At 37.8% G+C, this 19041-nt stretch overlaps 2 protein-coding genes across 10 annotated transcripts in view; one reads left to right on the forward strand and one right to left on the reverse strand.

The window, feature by feature from the left end:
* Positions 1-16568, forward strand: part of LOC107756777 (DDB1- and CUL4-associated factor 6-like) — a 36767-nt gene extending 20199 nt beyond the window's left edge. The window contains exons 9-20 of one of the 6 annotated variants that reach the window (XM_016574024.1): positions 4496-4612; positions 5348-5722; positions 9289-9348; positions 10684-10936; positions 11909-12019; positions 12117-12446; positions 12607-12648; positions 13860-13998; positions 14138-14294; positions 14390-14478; positions 14785-14890; positions 15950-16350. In XM_016574024.1, coding sequence (XP_016429510.1) covers positions 4496-4612; positions 5348-5722; positions 9289-9348; positions 10684-10936; positions 11909-12019; positions 12117-12446; positions 12607-12648; positions 13860-13998; positions 14138-14294; positions 14390-14478; positions 14785-14890; positions 15950-16008 — 1838 coding nt within the window. In that variant the 3' untranslated portion in view covers positions 16009-16350. Of the gene's footprint in view, positions 1-4495; positions 4613-5347; positions 5723-9288; positions 9349-10683; positions 10937-11908; positions 12020-12109; positions 12447-12606; positions 12649-13859; positions 13999-14137; positions 14295-14389; positions 14479-14784; positions 14891-15949 lie in introns of all 6 variants that reach the window. The other 5 variants (XM_016574023.1, XM_016574025.1, XM_016574028.1 and 2 more) reach the window with 5 other exon arrangements.
* The window catches only part of LOC107756778 (G-protein coupled receptor 161-like), a 17630-nt gene continuing 12825 nt past the window's right edge, over positions 14237-19041 (reverse strand). The window contains exons 9-10 of one of the 4 annotated variants that reach the window (XM_016574031.1): positions 17984-18238; positions 14237-14309 (exon numbers count right to left, since the gene is read on the reverse strand). In XM_016574031.1, coding sequence (XP_016429517.1) covers positions 14284-14309; positions 17984-18238 — 281 coding nt within the window. In that variant the 3' untranslated portion in view covers positions 14237-14283. Of the gene's footprint in view, positions 14310-16431; positions 17814-17889; positions 18239-19041 lie in introns of those variants that run through there. The other 3 variants (XM_016574029.1, XR_001641864.1, XR_001641863.1) reach the window with 3 other exon arrangements.

Below are 19041 nucleotides of genomic sequence, written 5' to 3' on the forward strand. Positions count from 1 at the left end.
TTGTGCCTAGAGGCACAATAAAGCCTATTATTACAAAGTGGAAGGCATTTGGTACAACACAGGCCCTCCCTGAATCAGGACATTGCTCCAAACTGGATGAATGAGCCAGGAGGAAACTTGTCAGAGAGGCAACAAGAGGCCTACAGCAACTCTAAAGCAGCTGCAGGAATTTATGACAAAGAGTGGTCATTGTGTGCATGTGACAACAATATCACAAATTCTCCACAAATGTGGCTTGTATGGGAGGGTTGGAAGAAAAAAGACACTCCTCTAGAAAGGCCACATGCAGTCACGACTGAGCTTTGCCAAAACACACCTTGAAGATTCTGAGGCAGATGAGACTAAAATTTAATTATTTTGCCTCAACACCGAACGATATGTCTGGCTGAAATCCAATACAGCTCACCATCCAAATAACACCATACAGTTTAGCATGGAGGTGGTAGTATTCTGTTATGGGGTGTTTCTCTGCAGCAGCGACTGGAGCACTTGTCAGGATAGAAGGAAAAATGGATGGAGCAAAGTACTGTCAAATTCTTGAGGAAAATCTGCTGCCCTCTGCCAGAAAGTTGTCAATGGGAAGAAGGTTTACCTTCCAACATGACAATGACCCAAAACTGAGCACACAGTGGTTGAAGGAGAAAAAGTTGAATGTTCTTGCATAACCTCGTCAGAGCCCAGATTTAAACCCCATTGAAAATCTGTGGAATGACTTGAAGACTGCAGTCCACAAACACTCACCATCAAATTTAACTGAACTTGAGCAGTTCTGCAAATATTGCAAAGTCTAGATGTGGAAAGTTAGTAGAGACATATCCCATCAGACTAAAGGCTGGAAACAACTTGGATTTTATTTTATTTTATTCTGTTCTATTTTTTCGATTCTGTTCTGTTCTGTTCCGTTTGGTTTAGAATGTAAGGTCCATAATACCTGGAGAAAGTCATCTGTAAGCATTCCCATGACAACCAAATGGTTTATTGAAACAGCCATCAAATATGTTTTCCAGATGGTGTCGATAACAACTGTTAGCGAGAGAATGTCTTTACATGGCCTTTAAACCCAATGAAAATCTGTGGAATGACTTGAAGACTGCAGTCCACAAACGGTCACAATCAAATTTAACTGAACTTGAGCAGTTCTGCAAAGAAGAGTGGGCAAATATTGCAAACCCTAGATGTGCAAAGTTAGTAGAGACAGAGACACATCCCAACAGACTAAAGGCTGTAATTAAAGCAAAAGGTGGTTCAACAAAATACTGGCACAAGGGGGTGGTCCTTTTTCTAACTCAGTGATTCTGTTTTTTTATTGATTGATTTTTTTCTGACATGTTGTTGTTTTATCTTTCACTTGGATGTTATAAGATGCACTGAGTAAATGCAGCTGGATAAAACAAAAACTGTGTCCGTCTTCATTTCAGGCTGCAGAGCAACAAAATGTGATTATTTTAAAGGTGGTGATTATTTTCTATACTGACTGTACTTGTCAGAAATCACAAATCACTGATTAAATTGATGTAACATTTTCCAGATGTTGAGGCAAACATTACTTTTGCCCACAAAGGGTTGGGGATTTGAGCACAGTATTAAATTCCTTCATGTACCTCATCCTGCACCGTGTTTAATACTTATGAACTTCATGCTCTAGGCATTTTTGGGTGCTTTATAATAACATGATGCTGTAAATTTCACCACTGTAATGAAAATTAAAAATATATATATATCATTATAATAGATTGTTTTGGTAAAACCAAAGTTGTATTCAATTTTATAACTTTTTGTATTTTATTTTTTATAAATTTTATTTTATTTTATTATTTATTTTATGGCAATTTGGGCTAACAGATGTTGTAAAGCAGCACATTTTTATATGATAATCATCAGCACTTCCTAGTCATAGCCACACTCCGTCACTAATAATCGTGTTCCTGTGGCTCAGTGGTAGAGCATTGCGTTAGCAGCTCAAAAGGTCGTGGGTTCAATTCCCAGGGAACATACATACTGGTAAAAAATGTATAGCCTGAATGCACTGTAAGTCGCTTTGGATAAAAGCGTCTGCTAAATGCATAAATCATTATTATTAAATTATTAAATATTATTATTAATAAAGTCTATAAAACCTGAGAAGTGTAATCTGTCCTGCACTGTTTAATACCTATAAGCTCCATGCTTTTGGCTTTATGTGGTACTTTGTAGTAAAACGCTATCAATTATACCACTGTAATAACCAAAAACATAGTATATTTAAAAAATGTCATTATAATAGTTTATTTCAAAGTATCATCGCTTTTCCAGACTTTTTAAATATATGAAAATATATTTATTTATTTATTTACTTATTTTTTTTTTTTTTTCTATTTGGTTTATTTTATTTATGGCATTTTGGACTGACAAATATTGTATAAAGCAGCATATTTTTATATAAGCAGCATTTCATAGTTAATCCAAAATATTTTTATTTTATTTTATTTATCAGCACTTTCTAGGCACACCCCATCAATAATGTCTGTAAGACTTAACTTTAAACTGTTAAAATGTTAAAGCATCAAGGCATTGTCTACCATAGTTGTTTACCACATTTCATTTGCACATCCACTTCATCTTCACTGTCTCCTCTGTGAACAGAACTGTTGTCCGCTCTGGCATTCTCCTCCATGTTTATAACAATCTGAGGCCCACAGTCTCTAGTGTCTCTCAATACATCTTTAATCTCCCTCAGTATCTCCAACTATGTATATCAACAACTTAGTCTGTCTAAGGGGAGCTTGTTAGCTTTTCACAGGGAATTAGTCCAAAGACTGCTTCACTTTGCTACTTCTTGGCATATTGCAGCTTGCTCTTGATGTAAACAGCAGACTTCCAGTGCTTCTGCTTTCTGTGAATGGAAAGATTTGAGATTCTGGTCTAGTTTGATATTGATTATTAACAGGGTTGGGAGGGTTTCTTTTAAAATTTATTCCGTTACAGTTACAAATTACTTCATTAAAAAAGTATTCAGTAACGTAATCCAAGTACCACAATATAAAAGTAATGTAATCTGATTACATATACATATTAGTCTATTTAGCACCATATACAGTGGGTACGGAAAGTATTCAGACCCCCTTAAATTTTTCACTCTTTGTTATATTGCAGCCATTTGCTAAAATCATTTAAGTTAATTTTTTTTCCTCATTAATGTACACACAGCACCCCATATTGACAGAAAAACACAGAATTGTTGACATCTTTGCAGATTTATTAAAAAAGAAAAACTGAAATATAACATGGTCCTAAGTATTCAGACCCTCTGCTCAGTATTTAGTAGAAGCACCCATTTGATCTAATACAGCCATGAGTCTTTTTGATGCAACAAGTTTTTCACACCTGGAATTGGGGATCCTCTGCCATTCCTCCTTGCAGATCCTCTCCAGTTCTGTCAGGTTGGACGGTAAACGTTGGTGGACAGCCATTTTTAGGTCTCTCCAGAGATGCTCAATTGGGTTTAAGTCAGGGCTCTGGCCGGGCCATTCAAGAACAGTCACAGAGTTGTTGAGAAGCCACTCCTTCGTTATTTTAGCTGTGTGCTTAGGGTCATTGTCTTGTTGGAAGGTAAACCTTAGTTCCAGTCTGAGGTCCTGAGCACTCTGGAGAAGGTTTTAGTCCAGGATATCCCTGTACTTGGCCGCATTCATCTTTCCCTCGATTGCAACCAGTCGTCCTGTCCCTGCAGCTGAAAAACACCCCCACAGCATGATGCTGCCACCACCATGCTTCACTGTTGGGACTGTATTGGACAGGTAAATGCTATATTTCTTTATTTCATTGACTGTGTGGAGACTCATGTTAATTTCTACATTTTCAGGCTCACTTTCCGCTAGAAAAAAATTCCATGGTGTGCAGTCATGCACACCATGGAATTTTAAGTCACTAACAAAAACTAAATTTTAGCTAACATGATGATTTCCATGCTAGTTGGACTCGTACCTGCAAATGTTCAAGTTGGTTGAGTAGCCTTTGTTAAAGCAAGAGTCTTCATGCATAGCTTACGCTGTACAACTATGTTATTTCCCTTATTCTCTTTGAAAACAAAATAACTGTGAAATTTCCAGACATGAAAACGTTTTTCACAGCAGGAAGCATCGTAATTAATAAACTGTAGCAGCATCTCATCCCGCGTTTGAGGAGAATAATTGTAGACGGGTGTTATTTGAGCATGCACCAGCAGGCGGCTCACGTGAGTCAACATGTGTCAACAGAACCAGGAACTATGATGAAGCAGCGCTAAATATATAGCGTTATGTCAAAATACTAATTTATTTAATTTTATATGAAACAAATGTAATCTTGATAGTATTCCCACTTTTTACAAAATGTAACTGTAATCTGAATACTTTGTTTTTGATGTAACTGTAACGGATTACAGTTACTAGATTTGTGTATCCTGATTACGTAACGCCGTTACATGTATTACGTTACTCCCCAACCCTGATTATTAAGAAATTTGTTGTCTTTGCAGGAGAGCAGAGTCCAAATGTATCGCTCATGCAGAGGATGTCGGACATGTTGTCACGCTGGTTCGAGGAGGCTAGTGAGGCCCAGAGCAGCAGACCACGTCCTCAAACTCGACCCAGAGGTAAAACAGCACAGGTTTTTTTCTACAATAAAGCAGCTCTCCATTGTATTTCTGTTTTGACTTGCATCTGACTTTGCCGTGGAAATGTTCTCTGGTTGATTTCTTCTGTTCAGTCTGTCAAAGAAGGCAGAGCCTCAGAGCACCTACCTATTATGTTATAATATAATAATCTTCATGGACCAATGGTAGTTTGAATGTGTTAATGAACTTTTCCGGAAAGTTTGCTTTGGCAAGCTGTTTTGAATTCCAAACCAACTTAGTTTGGACCTGATTTTGTTTTGAAATGACGTCACACCAGATCATTCTTCTGTTTAGCTTGAAGTATATCAGGGCCTTAAAAATCTTCCATGTGACTTACATTGGCATTTCACAATGTATTGAACTCTATGGAGGCATTTTCAACTTTGATCCTATTCGCCAATAAACATCAGCCATTGAACAATGCATCAAAGCATGTTATTTATTTATTTATTTAGTCATTTAGCAGATGCTTTTATCCAAAGCGACTTACAAATGAGGACAACAGAAGCAATCAATTGTAGTATTAAAACAACTAAAAACAGATCCAAAACTAAAAGCTAAAACTTTATAAATACTACTTATGTATGACACGCATGTGTCACATGAAAGGGTGTAAATTTTCTTATTAAATGTTCTCTACTTAAGAAAAAAAAACTATACAAAATCAAAACTTACTCTTAAAAGTACGCTCAAGGTTTGATGATTTGACTCCAGGTACATCAGCTCGACCACAAGGGACATTTGCGACCTCAGAAACACACACTCAGGCACAGGAGCCCACTGAGGTCTCAGCTGAAGGAGCGATGGAGGTGGAGACACCCTCCTCTGATCCTCCGCCTACACCTGCTGCTCCTCCTGCACCTGCAGAGCCTCTCCCCAAGTCTATCTCCTGCTCCTCCTCAGGCTCCTCCTCCACTGTGACAGCCCCTGTCCCCTCCAGCTCATCCTCCATGGAAAGTGCTGCCTCCTCCTCTCTCCTCTCCTCCCCAGACACAGAGCAGAGGAGCCAGGATGAAGTTACGCCCACTCCCTCGGCCACGCCCACTCCTTCAGCCACACCCACCCCATCTAGAGAGGCAGCTTTATCTGGTAAGTCTGTCACAATTGGCAAAACACTGAAGAGTGCATTCATCCTTAAATGAGGCAATACCATGTTTGCATGCACATAATGTTCCATTTAAAGTCCATATATTATATTTAAGCTTTTATTTTAAAGGGGTCATATGATGCTGCTAAAAAGAACATTATTTTGTGTATTTGGTGTAATGAAATGTGTTTATGCGGTTTAAAGTAAAAAAAACACATTATTTTCCACATACTGTACATTATTGTTTCTCCTCTATGCCCCGCCTTTCTGAAACGCGTCGATTTTTACAAAACTAATCGGTCTGAAAAGCGAGGTGTGCTCTGACTGGCCAGCTATCCAGTGCGTTGTGATTGGCCAAATACCTCAAGCGTGAGACGGAAATGTTACGCCCCAACTTTGATAAAGAATATCTCTTTGGTTTTGAGACTTTAGTCTTTGCAACTTCAGGGATCTTATCTATGCACAATCAGCTTGTAACACTCCAAAGAGAAAGGAAAACTTGAAATCGCATCATATGACCCCTTAAAAAGGGTTTTTGTCCTCTTGTACACTACTGTTCAAAAGTTTGAGGTCAGTAAGATTTTGTTTAAAAGAAATTAATACTTTTATTCAGCAAGGATACAATCAGTTGATTAAAAGTGACAGTGAAAACATTTATAATATTACAAAGGCTTCTATTTCAAATAAATTGTTTTGAATGTTCTGTTCATCAAAGAATCTTGAAAAAAATATCTGTTTCCACAAGAATATTAAACAGCACAACTCTTTTCAACAATAATAAGACAGTAATAATAAGAAATGTTTCCTGATCACCAAATCAGCATATTAAAATGATTTCTGAAGGATCATGTGACACTGAAGACTGGAGTAATGGCTGCTGAAAATTCCGTTTTGCCAGCACAGGAATAAATTACATTTGAAAATATATTTAAATATAAAACAGTTATTTAATTTTAAGTCATATTTTAAAATATTATTGTTTTTACTAAATTTTTGATCAAATAAATGCAGCCATTGTTAGATTTCTTTCGAAAAATTTAAAACCTATACCAAACCCAAAGTTTTAAACTATAGCACCCTGAATTGCTTTTGACATACGCTGATATAATTTAACATTCTGTTACAGTTGATATCCCAAATAAAATGTGATCCATAGTTGTGCAAATGTCTTAAAAGTATAAAAGTACCAAAGTATTGGCTTAATTCAGACCATATGATCATATTCCAATAGTAATCAAAAATTTCTTGTGCATGTAAATGCAGTCATTGTATCTCTGCTTCATAAAGATGATGTGCTTATAATGAACAAATTCATCTCATTCCATTTATATAATAGGTCCATTTACCATGTCTGCTGTACATCTTTCTATCATCCAACTCAATGCACTTTCTTTTTTTAAGACCTATGTGTTGACTGATTTGTTGTCCTCAGGTGGGGTTTATTTTTTGAGCATTGTGTGCCGTTAGGGCCTGCATCAAAAATCACACAAACAGAAGCAGGATGCAACATGTAGTGTCTTTTGTCTTTTTTTATATAATGATAAATCCCTCCTTTTTGCTCATCGTGCCATTGCAGGCATTTTTATGTGTGCGTTTCTCTTCATGCCCATAGAACATGTGTGGACGTGTGAGTGTAATGCACGCTTTTTTTTTTTGGTGATGAAACCCTGCAGTCTTGTCTGACATCACTCAGCATGCAGCTTCAATCTTTAATTTGCTCTTTTACCCAGCATTCCTCCTTACATATGATTTACCTCTCTTCTTTTTCCCCATCCCATCAACTTTCCCATCCTGCTCTTCTCTCTCCCTCTGACCCCACACTGTCAGAATATGGTCCTCGCAGGCTGCCGGTAAGTTTAGTGTGTAGACGTTTGCAGAGACTGCTTCTCTTGTCCGACCCCCCTGGACAGGGCAGACGCTCAGTCCCTTCTGTACCTGCGACCTCCAGCCCAGAGCGCTCAGCCCAACAGGCTGCTGACGCGTGCCCCCCTGCAGGTTACCGTCTCCTCCCAGCCTGCATCCCCGCTCTCCTTTAACATCCTGAACCCTCTGGCTGCCCTGGTTTGCTGCTGCACCTCTGGCTATGAAGAGTGTTCCTCTTCCCCTCTGCCACACAGAAATGCACACATCTAACTGCTGGTCATTCACGCTCACATTCACCAACAGCAGAACTCTGTTCCAAAACTTAGGGAGCTGCCCAACTACGTGACATTTTTAGACATCAGATAAACACCTGACACAAAAGCTGCCCAAAATCTTACTATCACAAATGTTCAGAGTCACAATGGTCATGTCTTTCCCAGTTTTGCTTTCCCACTTTTTTTCAGTTTTTTTTTTTCAGGATTCTTTGATGAATAGACATTTCATAAGAACAGCATTTATTTGAAATATAATGTTTTGGTAACAATGCAAAAATCTTTACTGTCACTTTTGATCAATTTAATCTGTCCTTGTTGAATAAAGGTATTAATTTCTTTCAAGAAAAGAAATCTTACTTTTGAACCCTTTTGAATTGACAACTGGGACAAATTGACTTCACGGACATGCGTCCACATCAAATGCACCTTGATTTAGGACAGGGCCTTAGAAGGTAGCTGCCTGTGTAGTCAGTAGTTAGTGAGGCAGCTTACTACAGTAGATCTTGGAACAGAGCTCAGATGTCAAACAATATGCATATACTGCCATCTGTTGATTGTTTGACCTGGAATGCAACCACATAATTACATATAATGCTGGTTTGTACTGGTTGGTGTTGGCAGTTTTTTTTTTTTTTTGTCCTATTTAAACCTTGAACATTGATCCATGTTAATCTTGTTCTTTTCATACCTTCTCTTGTTCTTCTTCCCTTTGCAATATTCCACAAAATACTTCTTAATGCTATCAGCGAGTGTGATGTGTTTAGTTCTTGTAGACACTTACGAAATGGTTAGAGGCAAACTGAACGTATTTGTTGTCTATGAAGCCAGGCAATTCAGGAAAAGTTAATTTTATTCGGTAACCCTACTGTGTGCAATGTTTTTTTGTGCTTAAAGCATTGCACTATTAGTTCGGCAACATCCTGACATCACATCTTGCTGGGTATTTGCAAACCGTCGCCAAAAATGAATGACTTCTAGTTGCTTTGTTGCTGCAAAGCACTGTCAATGTGAACGTAGGTCTGGCATCTGAATAAACTTTTCTGCCACCATTAGTCTCAACTCCTGAACTACAAATTTCTGTGTGACTTGTTTATTCTGCCTGAGAGTGAATACTGCATTAAAGAAGGCTATGCATCAGTTTGCTCTTTATAAATTGTGCTCTTGTATTTGCTCACCTCCTGGATGTCATTTCACATTTTTTAAGGAACAGCCTACCCAATCTGTAACCCTTGGCTTTGTGTCTTTAACCCAGAATTAAGCCTCCTAGACTCATCTTTACAAAGTTTGTGGCTTTTGAGTTTTGTGGGATGTTTTTTTTTTCTTGACCCTGCCTGTGTTGCAGTGTGTTTCCTGAGGATTTAGGTCTGCACTTAAATGTTTGTACTGGCTCTTTTGTTTCAGTTGTTCAGTACGTCTTATTTTTGTTTCAGATTCTCCCTCATCTGTGGTAAACAAACAGCTTGGATCCATGACTCTGGATGAGGAGCAGGGTGCGTCCTTCCCTCTTTTTTCCTCTCCTTTTCCTCATTTTCTTTCACTCCCTTGCATCTGAGCTCTATGCATTTCTGATTGAAGTGGCTCTTGTCCTCAATCATCTTAAGAAGACTGCAGATGTGCCTCTCCTTAAACAGAGAAACTTAAGAAAGATACAGAGGCTTTCTGTGAATCATTTTCAGTCAATGGACATACTTTTTCTCCCCTTCTGTGGGGCCAAGTTCATATAAAGCTCATCTTTCAAATAATGTCCTGTACACAGGGACACGTTTTTTTTTTCTTCTCACTCTCTACATAATGAGTTCAGCCTCCACAAGACTGATGTGGGCTTGTAACATCAGAATTTAGCTTAAAGGGGGTCATAAAATGTCATTTATTCCTGTGATGGCAAAGCTGAATTTTCAGCAGCCAGCAATCTTCAGTGTCAGACGATCCTTTAGAAAAAATCATTCTAATTCGCTGATTTGAAATACAGACTTTCAGTTGTTGCTTTTGTCCTGTTTTTTTAATTATAAATTAAAATGAAGTTCTATAACATTAACACTTGTTTATGGTCTTTGACTAGGATAAAAAAAACAAGATTTAAAACAAAGTATGGTATGACTCCTTTAAAAAATGACTTTGCTCTTCTGCTTTGGAATATGACTCAAGGAAACACCGATTTTGGTGATATTGATTCTTTACGGCAGTCCTCTTTACTCCATGTCCATACTGGTGTCTGCACATTTTCCCTGTCAGAACAAGAAACCTTTAAGCCCTTTAATCACTTTAACTTGCATTGTGCTAAATCCTTGCTTTGAGTTAACTTCTTGCAATTGTTGAACTTTAACAAACTCTAATATAATTCTTTGTAGACTGAAGTCTATCTCTGCAACCCACTTTGCCACATACCGTTTTTTTCACCTTGTTTTTTTTTTGTTTCTTTTTGGTCACAGTTTAGTTTGGGGACCAGTTCTCATTATTAACTAACTGTTAACTGCAACTTTTTCCTCAATAAACTCCTAAATTGATGCTTATTAATAGTTGGTAAGGTAATCGTTAAGTTTAGGTATGGGGTAGGTTTAAGGGATCTAAAATATGGTCATGTAAAAAAGGCACATTAATATGTGCCAATATGCTAGTAATAAACATGCTAATAGTGATGTCTGAGCATCTGAAGCTTAGAATGAACTAGAGGTCACTACTTGGCACGATAATCACATGCTAATATTTCAGAAAAGCTGCTTCTGTGATTAACTGTAGTTGTGACAAATGTAATGTTCCTAAGGTAAGCACTCTTTCTAAAAGCACTTAGTTTTACATCCCACATGTTTCCTCTGTCTTCCTTCCAGGAGGTGCAGAAGCAGCAGGACATGTAATCAGTGATCAAAATACAGGTGTCAGTGAAGCTTCCCCAGACACTACAGAAACTGTGCTATCCACATCAGCGCCTTCACTTGGCACCAGCCCTGGCAACAGCAGCGGGAGCGGCAGCACTCCTCCAGGGCTTGGGCGGACTGGCACGGCAGAACCGGTCCTTAGTCTGCACTACAGCACTGAAGGCACCACCACTAGCACCATCAAACTGGATTTCACGGATGAATGGTGAGTGACCAGAGAATCAGCCTTAACCTCAGCATGCAAATCACCCCCACAAGGCTCTAAAGAGCATTGCTATAAAATGCCTAGTTTATATATATAAAAAAAAAAAAAAGTGTACCACAAAATAATGCAATGAAATGCCTTTCTGTTGCATTGTTCAAACAACAAGCATACAGTACAACTAGTGTGATCCAGTTCACAAGCAAATGACTCTGACGAACTGGTTCTTTTAATGAATCACTCATAAAGGCTCACAAATTCACAAGATATTATTTTGAAATAATAATAGTGTACATTTGTGTACAAGTGTAAATTTTTTTCATGCTTTCATTGAGAATTAAAGCATGTTGTTGTTAACTAAAACAAAAATTTTGAAAAACCAATTTCGTTACATTAAAGTTGAAATAAAACAAATATTAGTTGAAATTAGTTCGACTTAAAGAACTTGTTGCCTTGGCAATTAAATGAAGTAAAATCAGTTTAAGTGCAAGTATTAAAATAGCAAAAACTGAAAAATAAACCTAAATAGAAATATTGTTAATTTTAACTAAAACTAAAAAAATTCATTTGCATTAATTGATATAAAGCTGAAATAAAATACAAATAAATACTAGTTGAAAAAAATAAAAAACTTAAAAACATTGGCAATTTAAAAATAAAGCTAAAAAGAAATATCAGAATAAAAATGACAAAAGCACATAACAAATTGACTACATAAATACATACATTAAATACTATAATAGTATATAAATAATACTTGGGCAAGTACATATTCTCAAGTCAGATGTCAATTTTATGTATATAAATGTTTTATGTTATAAAACCAGTTCACAAAGACCCATTCCTTTGAAATGCAAATGTTTGTCTGAAATTCTCTATGGCTTCCTCCTTTATTTCATTGTGAGTATATTATTTTCAAGAATGGCATTTTTTTGTAAGAACAAATCACAAACTTAATTTTTCGACTATGCACAGGAGCAGTCCAACGTCCGGTGCCAAAGGCAGCAGTGGAGGACATAAGCCTGGGGAGGCGGGTGAGAGCCAGACCAGAGAGGAGCCCACAGGACAAACCTCAGAGCAAAGTGAGTCGACAACCACTTGCCCATTGCTACAGAAGTTGTGTAGGTTGTGTGGCCTATTTTGGAGGTTATCTTAACTTTTCTCTCTCATAACCAGGTTCAAGCTCACCCTCAGAGAGTCAACCCACACCCGATGGGGGCCAAACTGCAGACAGTGGCACAGAAAAGACCTCCATCGGCTCTCAAAACAGCACACCACTGGCGGCACCACCAGAGGGCCTGTCTACTGAAGACACGGCTCGTCCCAGCACTCCTTCAGAGGAGCTCCAGGCTGCTGGTTCGGGGGAGCTGAGTGAGCGGTGCAGGAGGAGCGAGACCGCAGGAACGGGTGGTCAGGGTTCGACTCAACCATCCCGCAATCAGGACTCTGATGACAGCGACGACGACCCCATCCTTATCCCTTCAGCCAGGTACAGAGGAGGGCCGGGACAGAGGTATGGACTCTCGTCATGTCGAGATGTTTAATCATTCAAATCATCACAATGTGTAGGCAAATGTTATAACAGACGGGAAGTCCCATAAAACATGAGCATGTTTGTTAAACAGTGTTTATCCTTTGGACAGTCATAAGTAAAATGCTACTCTTCTCATTAGATTTAATTACAGAGGATCAGCTGTAGGTGATAGGCTGATAAGGTACTGTAATGTTTCTGAGATGGCCACTTATATAATCTAATTGCAAGGTGTGCAGATTTGATTTAATTTTAATTAACCTGGTGTTCATATTGTGTGGCTGTGTAAAATATGTTATTAACTATATAATATATGTAATTAAGTAGTTCCTGTTAACTTCACTGCCTGAGAGTGCACAAAATGTTTGCGTAATGTTTGCGTAATGACCCTTTGGTTAGTTACTAACCAAGCAAATTAATTTCATGCACGAATTTACAAGTTACTTTAGGTATAGTTGTTTGGAGTTCAGATTTTCAATGTTGAAAACAGTAGTGCTGCTTGATATTATTCTATTCATTCTTTGATAAATAGACAGTTTAAAATAACAGCATTTATTTGAAATGGAAATTTTATTATAGATGTCTTTACTGTCTCTTTTGATCAATTTAATGCATCCTTACTGAATAAAAAGTAGAACTTTTTTAAATTCTTACTGACCCAAAACTTTTGAACAGTAGTGTATATATTTTCCACGATTTCCCAAAAATACCAGTTACTGTCAAAAAACTGTGCTTCCACGACTCTCTACAAACTAAGGCGATTCATCAGATTCACTCAGTAAAACTTTTGTTCTCTTAAAGAGACCGTTACCAAAATACAGTTCTATAAGTTGCGCTGTATTTCCATGAAATATCACTTTTAACTATTATCCATTCAACCTGACCACAATCTGGCTTTTTTCGGATATATACGTTTTAGTAAGCTTAGCTCACCAAAAAGATTTGAAGCCACATGGGAACTTCTCTTAGACCATTTGGAAGAAATCTAATGATTCTGTAACCCCCCTTTCTTTTTGCCTGTGCATTTGTTTTCCTCTACTTTGAAAAATTATCTGGTTTATAAAGCAATACTGAATATAGTTGTTTTTTCTTTTTTTACGTTTATGTTCAATATTATCAGTAATTGCTCTTTCTGAGGCAGTTCAGCTGTTATTTATTTATGAAATATAAAAAAAAAACATAATTATATGAATTTAACGCACATAAAGGTTAATGCTTGATAGGTGAAGAAGCATCTAGATTGTCTGCAAAAAATTTATTCAGATCAAATAATTGTGTCTCGCACAATGCTGTAAGCTTATGAAAATTTGACCATCCCTGACTAATATAGTGTTGAGCTGCTGTTTTAAAGTTGATTTTTCATAAGCATTATTCTGCATGCTCCACTTTTCATAGACGCTCCGCCGCGGCTCGGATCCAGGAGCTGTTCCGCAGGAGAAAAGAACGGCGAGAGATGGAAGAGAGTGAAACTCAGAATATCAGGAGACCCTCTGTCAAGATGATGTACAAGGGCCACCGCAACTCCAGGACCATGGTAGGCTGACTGTTTATTGTCTTATGTATATTGTACACAAAAGCAGCTTTCTGTTACTTCTTATTAGTTCTAGTCATGTTTTGCAAAGAACCATACACAGATATTACATTAGCCTTTACTGACCTGGTTGTACATGTAGATTAAGGAGTCGTGTTTCTGGGGGAATAACTTTGTGATGAGCGGCTCGGATTGTGGCCATATCTTCATCTGGGACAGACACACGGGAGAGCACCTGATGCTGCTGGAGGCCGACAACCATGTGGGCAACTGCCTGCAGCCTCACCCTTATGACCCCAGTGAGCAAAACATACCTAAAAACAAAAGACGGAGAGCCAATAAAGATTTTGCTTTAGATAATCACATCATTTGGTCTGACTTTTTTTTTTTGCAGTTCTTGCTTCATCTGGAATTGACTATGACATCAAGCTGTGGTCGCCTTTAGAACAGTCACTGTCATTTAACAGAGTCCTTGCCGAAGAGGTATGGACAATGCTTTCTGTTTGAATTTGTGAATAAAGTTCTGTTTTGATCCTTTAGACTTTAAAATATGTATTTAAAATGCATGTGCTAACACAGACCTGCTGTTTGTTTCGAGATGTAATTAAAATCCCCAGTAGAGGGCACTAGAGCTCTAAGTACTGTTTTTTTCTATATATGAAATAGAGGCATTTTAAGGCAGTATGTCTATGCTGTAGCTATAGGAGTAAGTGTCCATTTATAGAAATCTACATGTGAATAGTTGGCAAACTTGTGGATTTAATTTCCTGATTTGTTTGTGTGCTGTAGGTGATTGCTCGTAATGAGTTAATGCTGGAAGAGACGAGGAACACCATCACTGTTCCTGCTTCCTTCATGCTCAGAATGCTGGCATCATTAAATCACATCAGAACAGGTGAACTTTTTAGTGTTCTTTTTTTAACTCACTGACTGTATACATACAATTAGATCCAAAAGTCTCGAGTTCACATTGAAAACTTGGCTTTTTTCACTTAAAGCTGGAAAAAATAATTAAATAAAAATAAAAACATTTCTGGGGTCGGTATGATTTTTTTTTTTTTTAAAGAAGTCAAGAGTTCATGCAGCTTAAAGGCACAATATGTAAGATTTTTTTATTCAAATATCCAAAAACCACTAGAACAGTGTTATATATTTTGCTGACTTGTGTACTTGCATTATCCCAAATATTTCGAAGAATGTTTAAATCCAGAGAAATAAGCAATTTTAACATAACCCCTCGATTTCCGGTTGTTTTGTAAAAAACATGGCAACACCAAAGACGCTTTAATATGTTGTGCGTTTTAATAGACCGTAGACGACCGCACAGAGTAGCATTATAACAGAACTTTCAAATGTATCTAGTATGATAAAACAGCGCTGCTTTTTTTTCCACATACGCACGACCGGAAGGAGCGGAAGCGGTCGACTGTGGCATAATAAAAGCTCCGCTGCTTTCGAGCCGTGTGTTGCGCTCGTTCAGCGGCCTCGTTTTGCTTCGATGGCTTCCATCCTCACCCTGCTTCATTCTACTACGTTAACAAATCATTAGCTCATCCATGAACATGATTTCTGCCCGAGTCCCGTCAGATTGCATCGGCTGTGGGGATGAAGACGACAGCTCCCATGATTCCACACTCAGTCACGGCGTCATCAAACTACACCTTTGCCTCTTTGTTTATTTTGAATACGCGCCCTCTAGCAGCGAAAATTACATACTGTGCCTTTAAGTGCTGTTGTCATTAAAGTAAAAGACACCTAAGAAATTTGGCCTAATTATCTTTAAAGATAATTTAAGAAGAATAAAATCTCATTTATCAATGATATTTACACTGCTTTTTCTTTTTTAGCTGGCCAGTGTTTATTAGTGGATACTTACTCCAGCTTTTGGGTTTACCACCTTGAACAGGTGTCTAAATGACCGATCTTTCTTCCTCTTTCCTTCTGTTAATCTCAGACCGTGTGGAGGGTGATCGTTCAGAAGGCTCTGGACAAGAGAACGAGGATGAACAGTAGCCCTCCTGCTACAAGTGAATGTTTTTTTGCTACGGTGCACTTGAGCATTTGAGATTTGTACAAGTTACAAAATAGAGTATTTCCTTATTAGTTCAGTTTTTGGCATTATTATTTTTTAATGAGACTTTTCTTACCAATTACTCTATATGAGAGTAAACTGCGTCTGGGGAGTTCATGCAAACCAGATGATATGTAAGAAATCGAAAGATGTGACTGGACAGCTGGTGTTTGAGAGTATTTAAGTGCAATATTAATTTGTTAAATCAAACGGTTGAGCTTTGAGCGGTGTTAAGTGTGAAATCTTATTGTAGCCTCAAATGAAGAACTCAGATGTTTGTATACCAGGAATTATGCATGTCAAGCTTGAGTTTGCTAAAAACATATTCTCTAAGTCTTTACCAATGTTGTGTATAAAAATGGCTCTTTTTTGTCATTACTAAATCTTGCGTTGCAGAGGGATCTTCTGCCTAACCCCAATTTACAGGTACTACTTGCAATATTTCATTATCCAAAACAGCCAATACACATTGTTACACTGCAGAATGTTTATAAAAGTTTATTAAAATGAGAACTGTTTTTGACTCCGTCTATACATAAAACCCACTGCTGTCTAGCCAAATGGTTCTAGCGTTAGTTGACAGGTCGTGTTTCTCTCTCCTAACAGCACAGATGGCCTTTGTTGTGGCAGCTGTTGGCTTGAGCATTCTGCTAAGTGACTAGTGATCGCTGGGAAAAGCTAAGATGAAATATCTCCTCGTCTATTAGCATGCCATTCTATGCTAAACTCATTCAGCACTGTTAAGGAATGCAAGCCATCTCCTGAAATTCAGATTGAGTTCCGGTTCCTTTTCAAACCATGTACCAGAGGACAGTTTAAACATTAAATGTGTTGTGATTCAAACAAAACATGACTGAAAGCTTGAGTACCCATAAAACATGTATTAACAGTACAAAAAAACAAACAAAAAAAAAAACATGTGCTGTGGTTTGCAAACAAATAATGCAGCCATTGACAAAGAAGCCTATTAATATTGGTATATAACTGACTGGCATAATGCAAAAAAAGAAGATTCCACAGGAATGATTAATCCTTACTGAGTACACTAACCAAAATAGTAAAAACAAAAACACAGATGTGAGAAGTCACTGATCAAATGTAACAAAAATCTTCAAGTGCCATTGTACCAATGACTTCAGTATTGGCATTGCAGATGCTTTCTCGCACCATTACATTCAGTCAAAACATTTTAATCAGATTTTCCACCAAAAACTATGGATAAAACAGGGTATAAGGGTATTCTACCTTTTATTATGCCCAGTATCTCTCTCCCTCTACATGATTCTCTGATGTTAATTCAATGCCTGAAGAAATATTTTATAATGCGTAAGGGCCTGAAAGGTTATTTCTTTTGTCCACGTCAATATAACCCCCTAGACATTTGGTATATTTTCTTTGAACCTTGTGGCACTTAAAATAATTTAATATATTAATAGACCTGAACTTAAAACGGTGGAGAGGAGAGCTCTAGGATAATCATTCTTACAAACTGTCAGTATGTATAAAATGGAGTGGTTAACAGTTTCCTTCTAAGAAAAGAGTAAACATAAGACACACAGTACCCAACACAGGCGAAATACCTGACAAATATACGACGGCTGTACATGACTTTACAATAACTTTTATGTTACAAAAACATAACTTCTTCTGATGAGTGACAGTAGGGCTTCTAGTACCTGATGCCTTGCAGGTACAGCCATCATTGTAGGTCTTTGGTCTCTCCAAGGCAAGTAGCAGCAGTTGCTAGCTAAAATAATCAAATTGATGTTCTTTACCTAGTATGTAAATTACACATGAATCACTGTATATCTGTAAACATTTACCTTATGCGTTCCTTTAATGTTCTGTACCTTTAAAAGCTGCAGATTACACAATCTGTTCCATTTACAGAGTCAAAGAACTACATAGAAGTTTCACCTATTTTTTCCTTACGCTCTTCATCATCATCTTTAACTATTCCTTCATCGATGCTTTCCATCCTGAGTCTCTGTCCATCCAGGTAACGGGGAGCTCTCTGTGTGTTTCGTACTGTGAACAGACTTGTTGGAATTTGAGTCCATTCCCCAAAGAGTTGAAGCTTGGCATCGTTCTCTATAGCCTTAGCCAGAGAGGACGCAAAGCTGTCCAAAGACTTGTGGATGTCTGCTGTCACTTGGACTACTGAGGGGTCACCTTGAGGGAAAAGAAACGGTAGAACATTAAAATACTGACACTTTAAGACGCCTCTTTGACAAAGCTCTATGTATGCAGGGTTTCTGCAGGATTTTTAAGCTCAAATTTAAGACTTTTTAAGACCTGCACAAATAAAATTAATACCATATGAGCGGGTTAGGGCAATGTCTATAGTAACATATTAAACTGTAAAATGACTGTAAAAAGCATGATTTACAGTTTAGATACAAGTTTTCACAAAAACAAAAAGTTTTATAAAATGCTCACATCTCAGCTTGTCTAACAGACATTTCTTGCTGGATGAAGGACCACCTTCCATCACCTTCAACTCAACCTTGCCAAGACAGAACTGCTTGTGGTTCCATCAAACCCATCGTTTCATCACAATTTCACCATCCAGTTAGGCACATCAACCATAACTCCTTCAAAAACAGCCAGAAACCTTGGAGTTATGATTGATGATCAGCTGACTTTCTCAGACCACATTGCTAAAACTGCCTGGTCCTGCAGATTTGCTTTATACAACATCAAGAAGATCAGGCCCTTTCTTTCGGAACATGCTTCACAACTCCTTGTTCAAGCTCTTGTTCTGTCCAGGCTGGACTATTGCAATGCTCTCTTGGCAGGATTCAAGGCATTAATGTTTGCCTGCAAAATCACCACTGGCTCTGCACCCCTTTACCTCTATTGACTATTTGACTTATGTGCCTCTAGAAGCTTGCGTTCTGCAAGTGAACATTGCTTTATTGTTCATCTCAAAGAAGCACAAAATCACTTTCACAGACTTTTTCATTAACTGTTCC

This window comes from Sinocyclocheilus rhinocerous, unplaced genomic scaffold, assembly GCF_001515625.1.
Source record: "Sinocyclocheilus rhinocerous isolate Xijiao unplaced genomic scaffold, SAMN03320098_v1.1 scaffold382, whole genome shotgun sequence".
Classification (NCBI taxonomy): Eukaryota; Metazoa; Chordata; class Actinopteri; order Cypriniformes; family Cyprinidae; genus Sinocyclocheilus; species Sinocyclocheilus rhinocerous.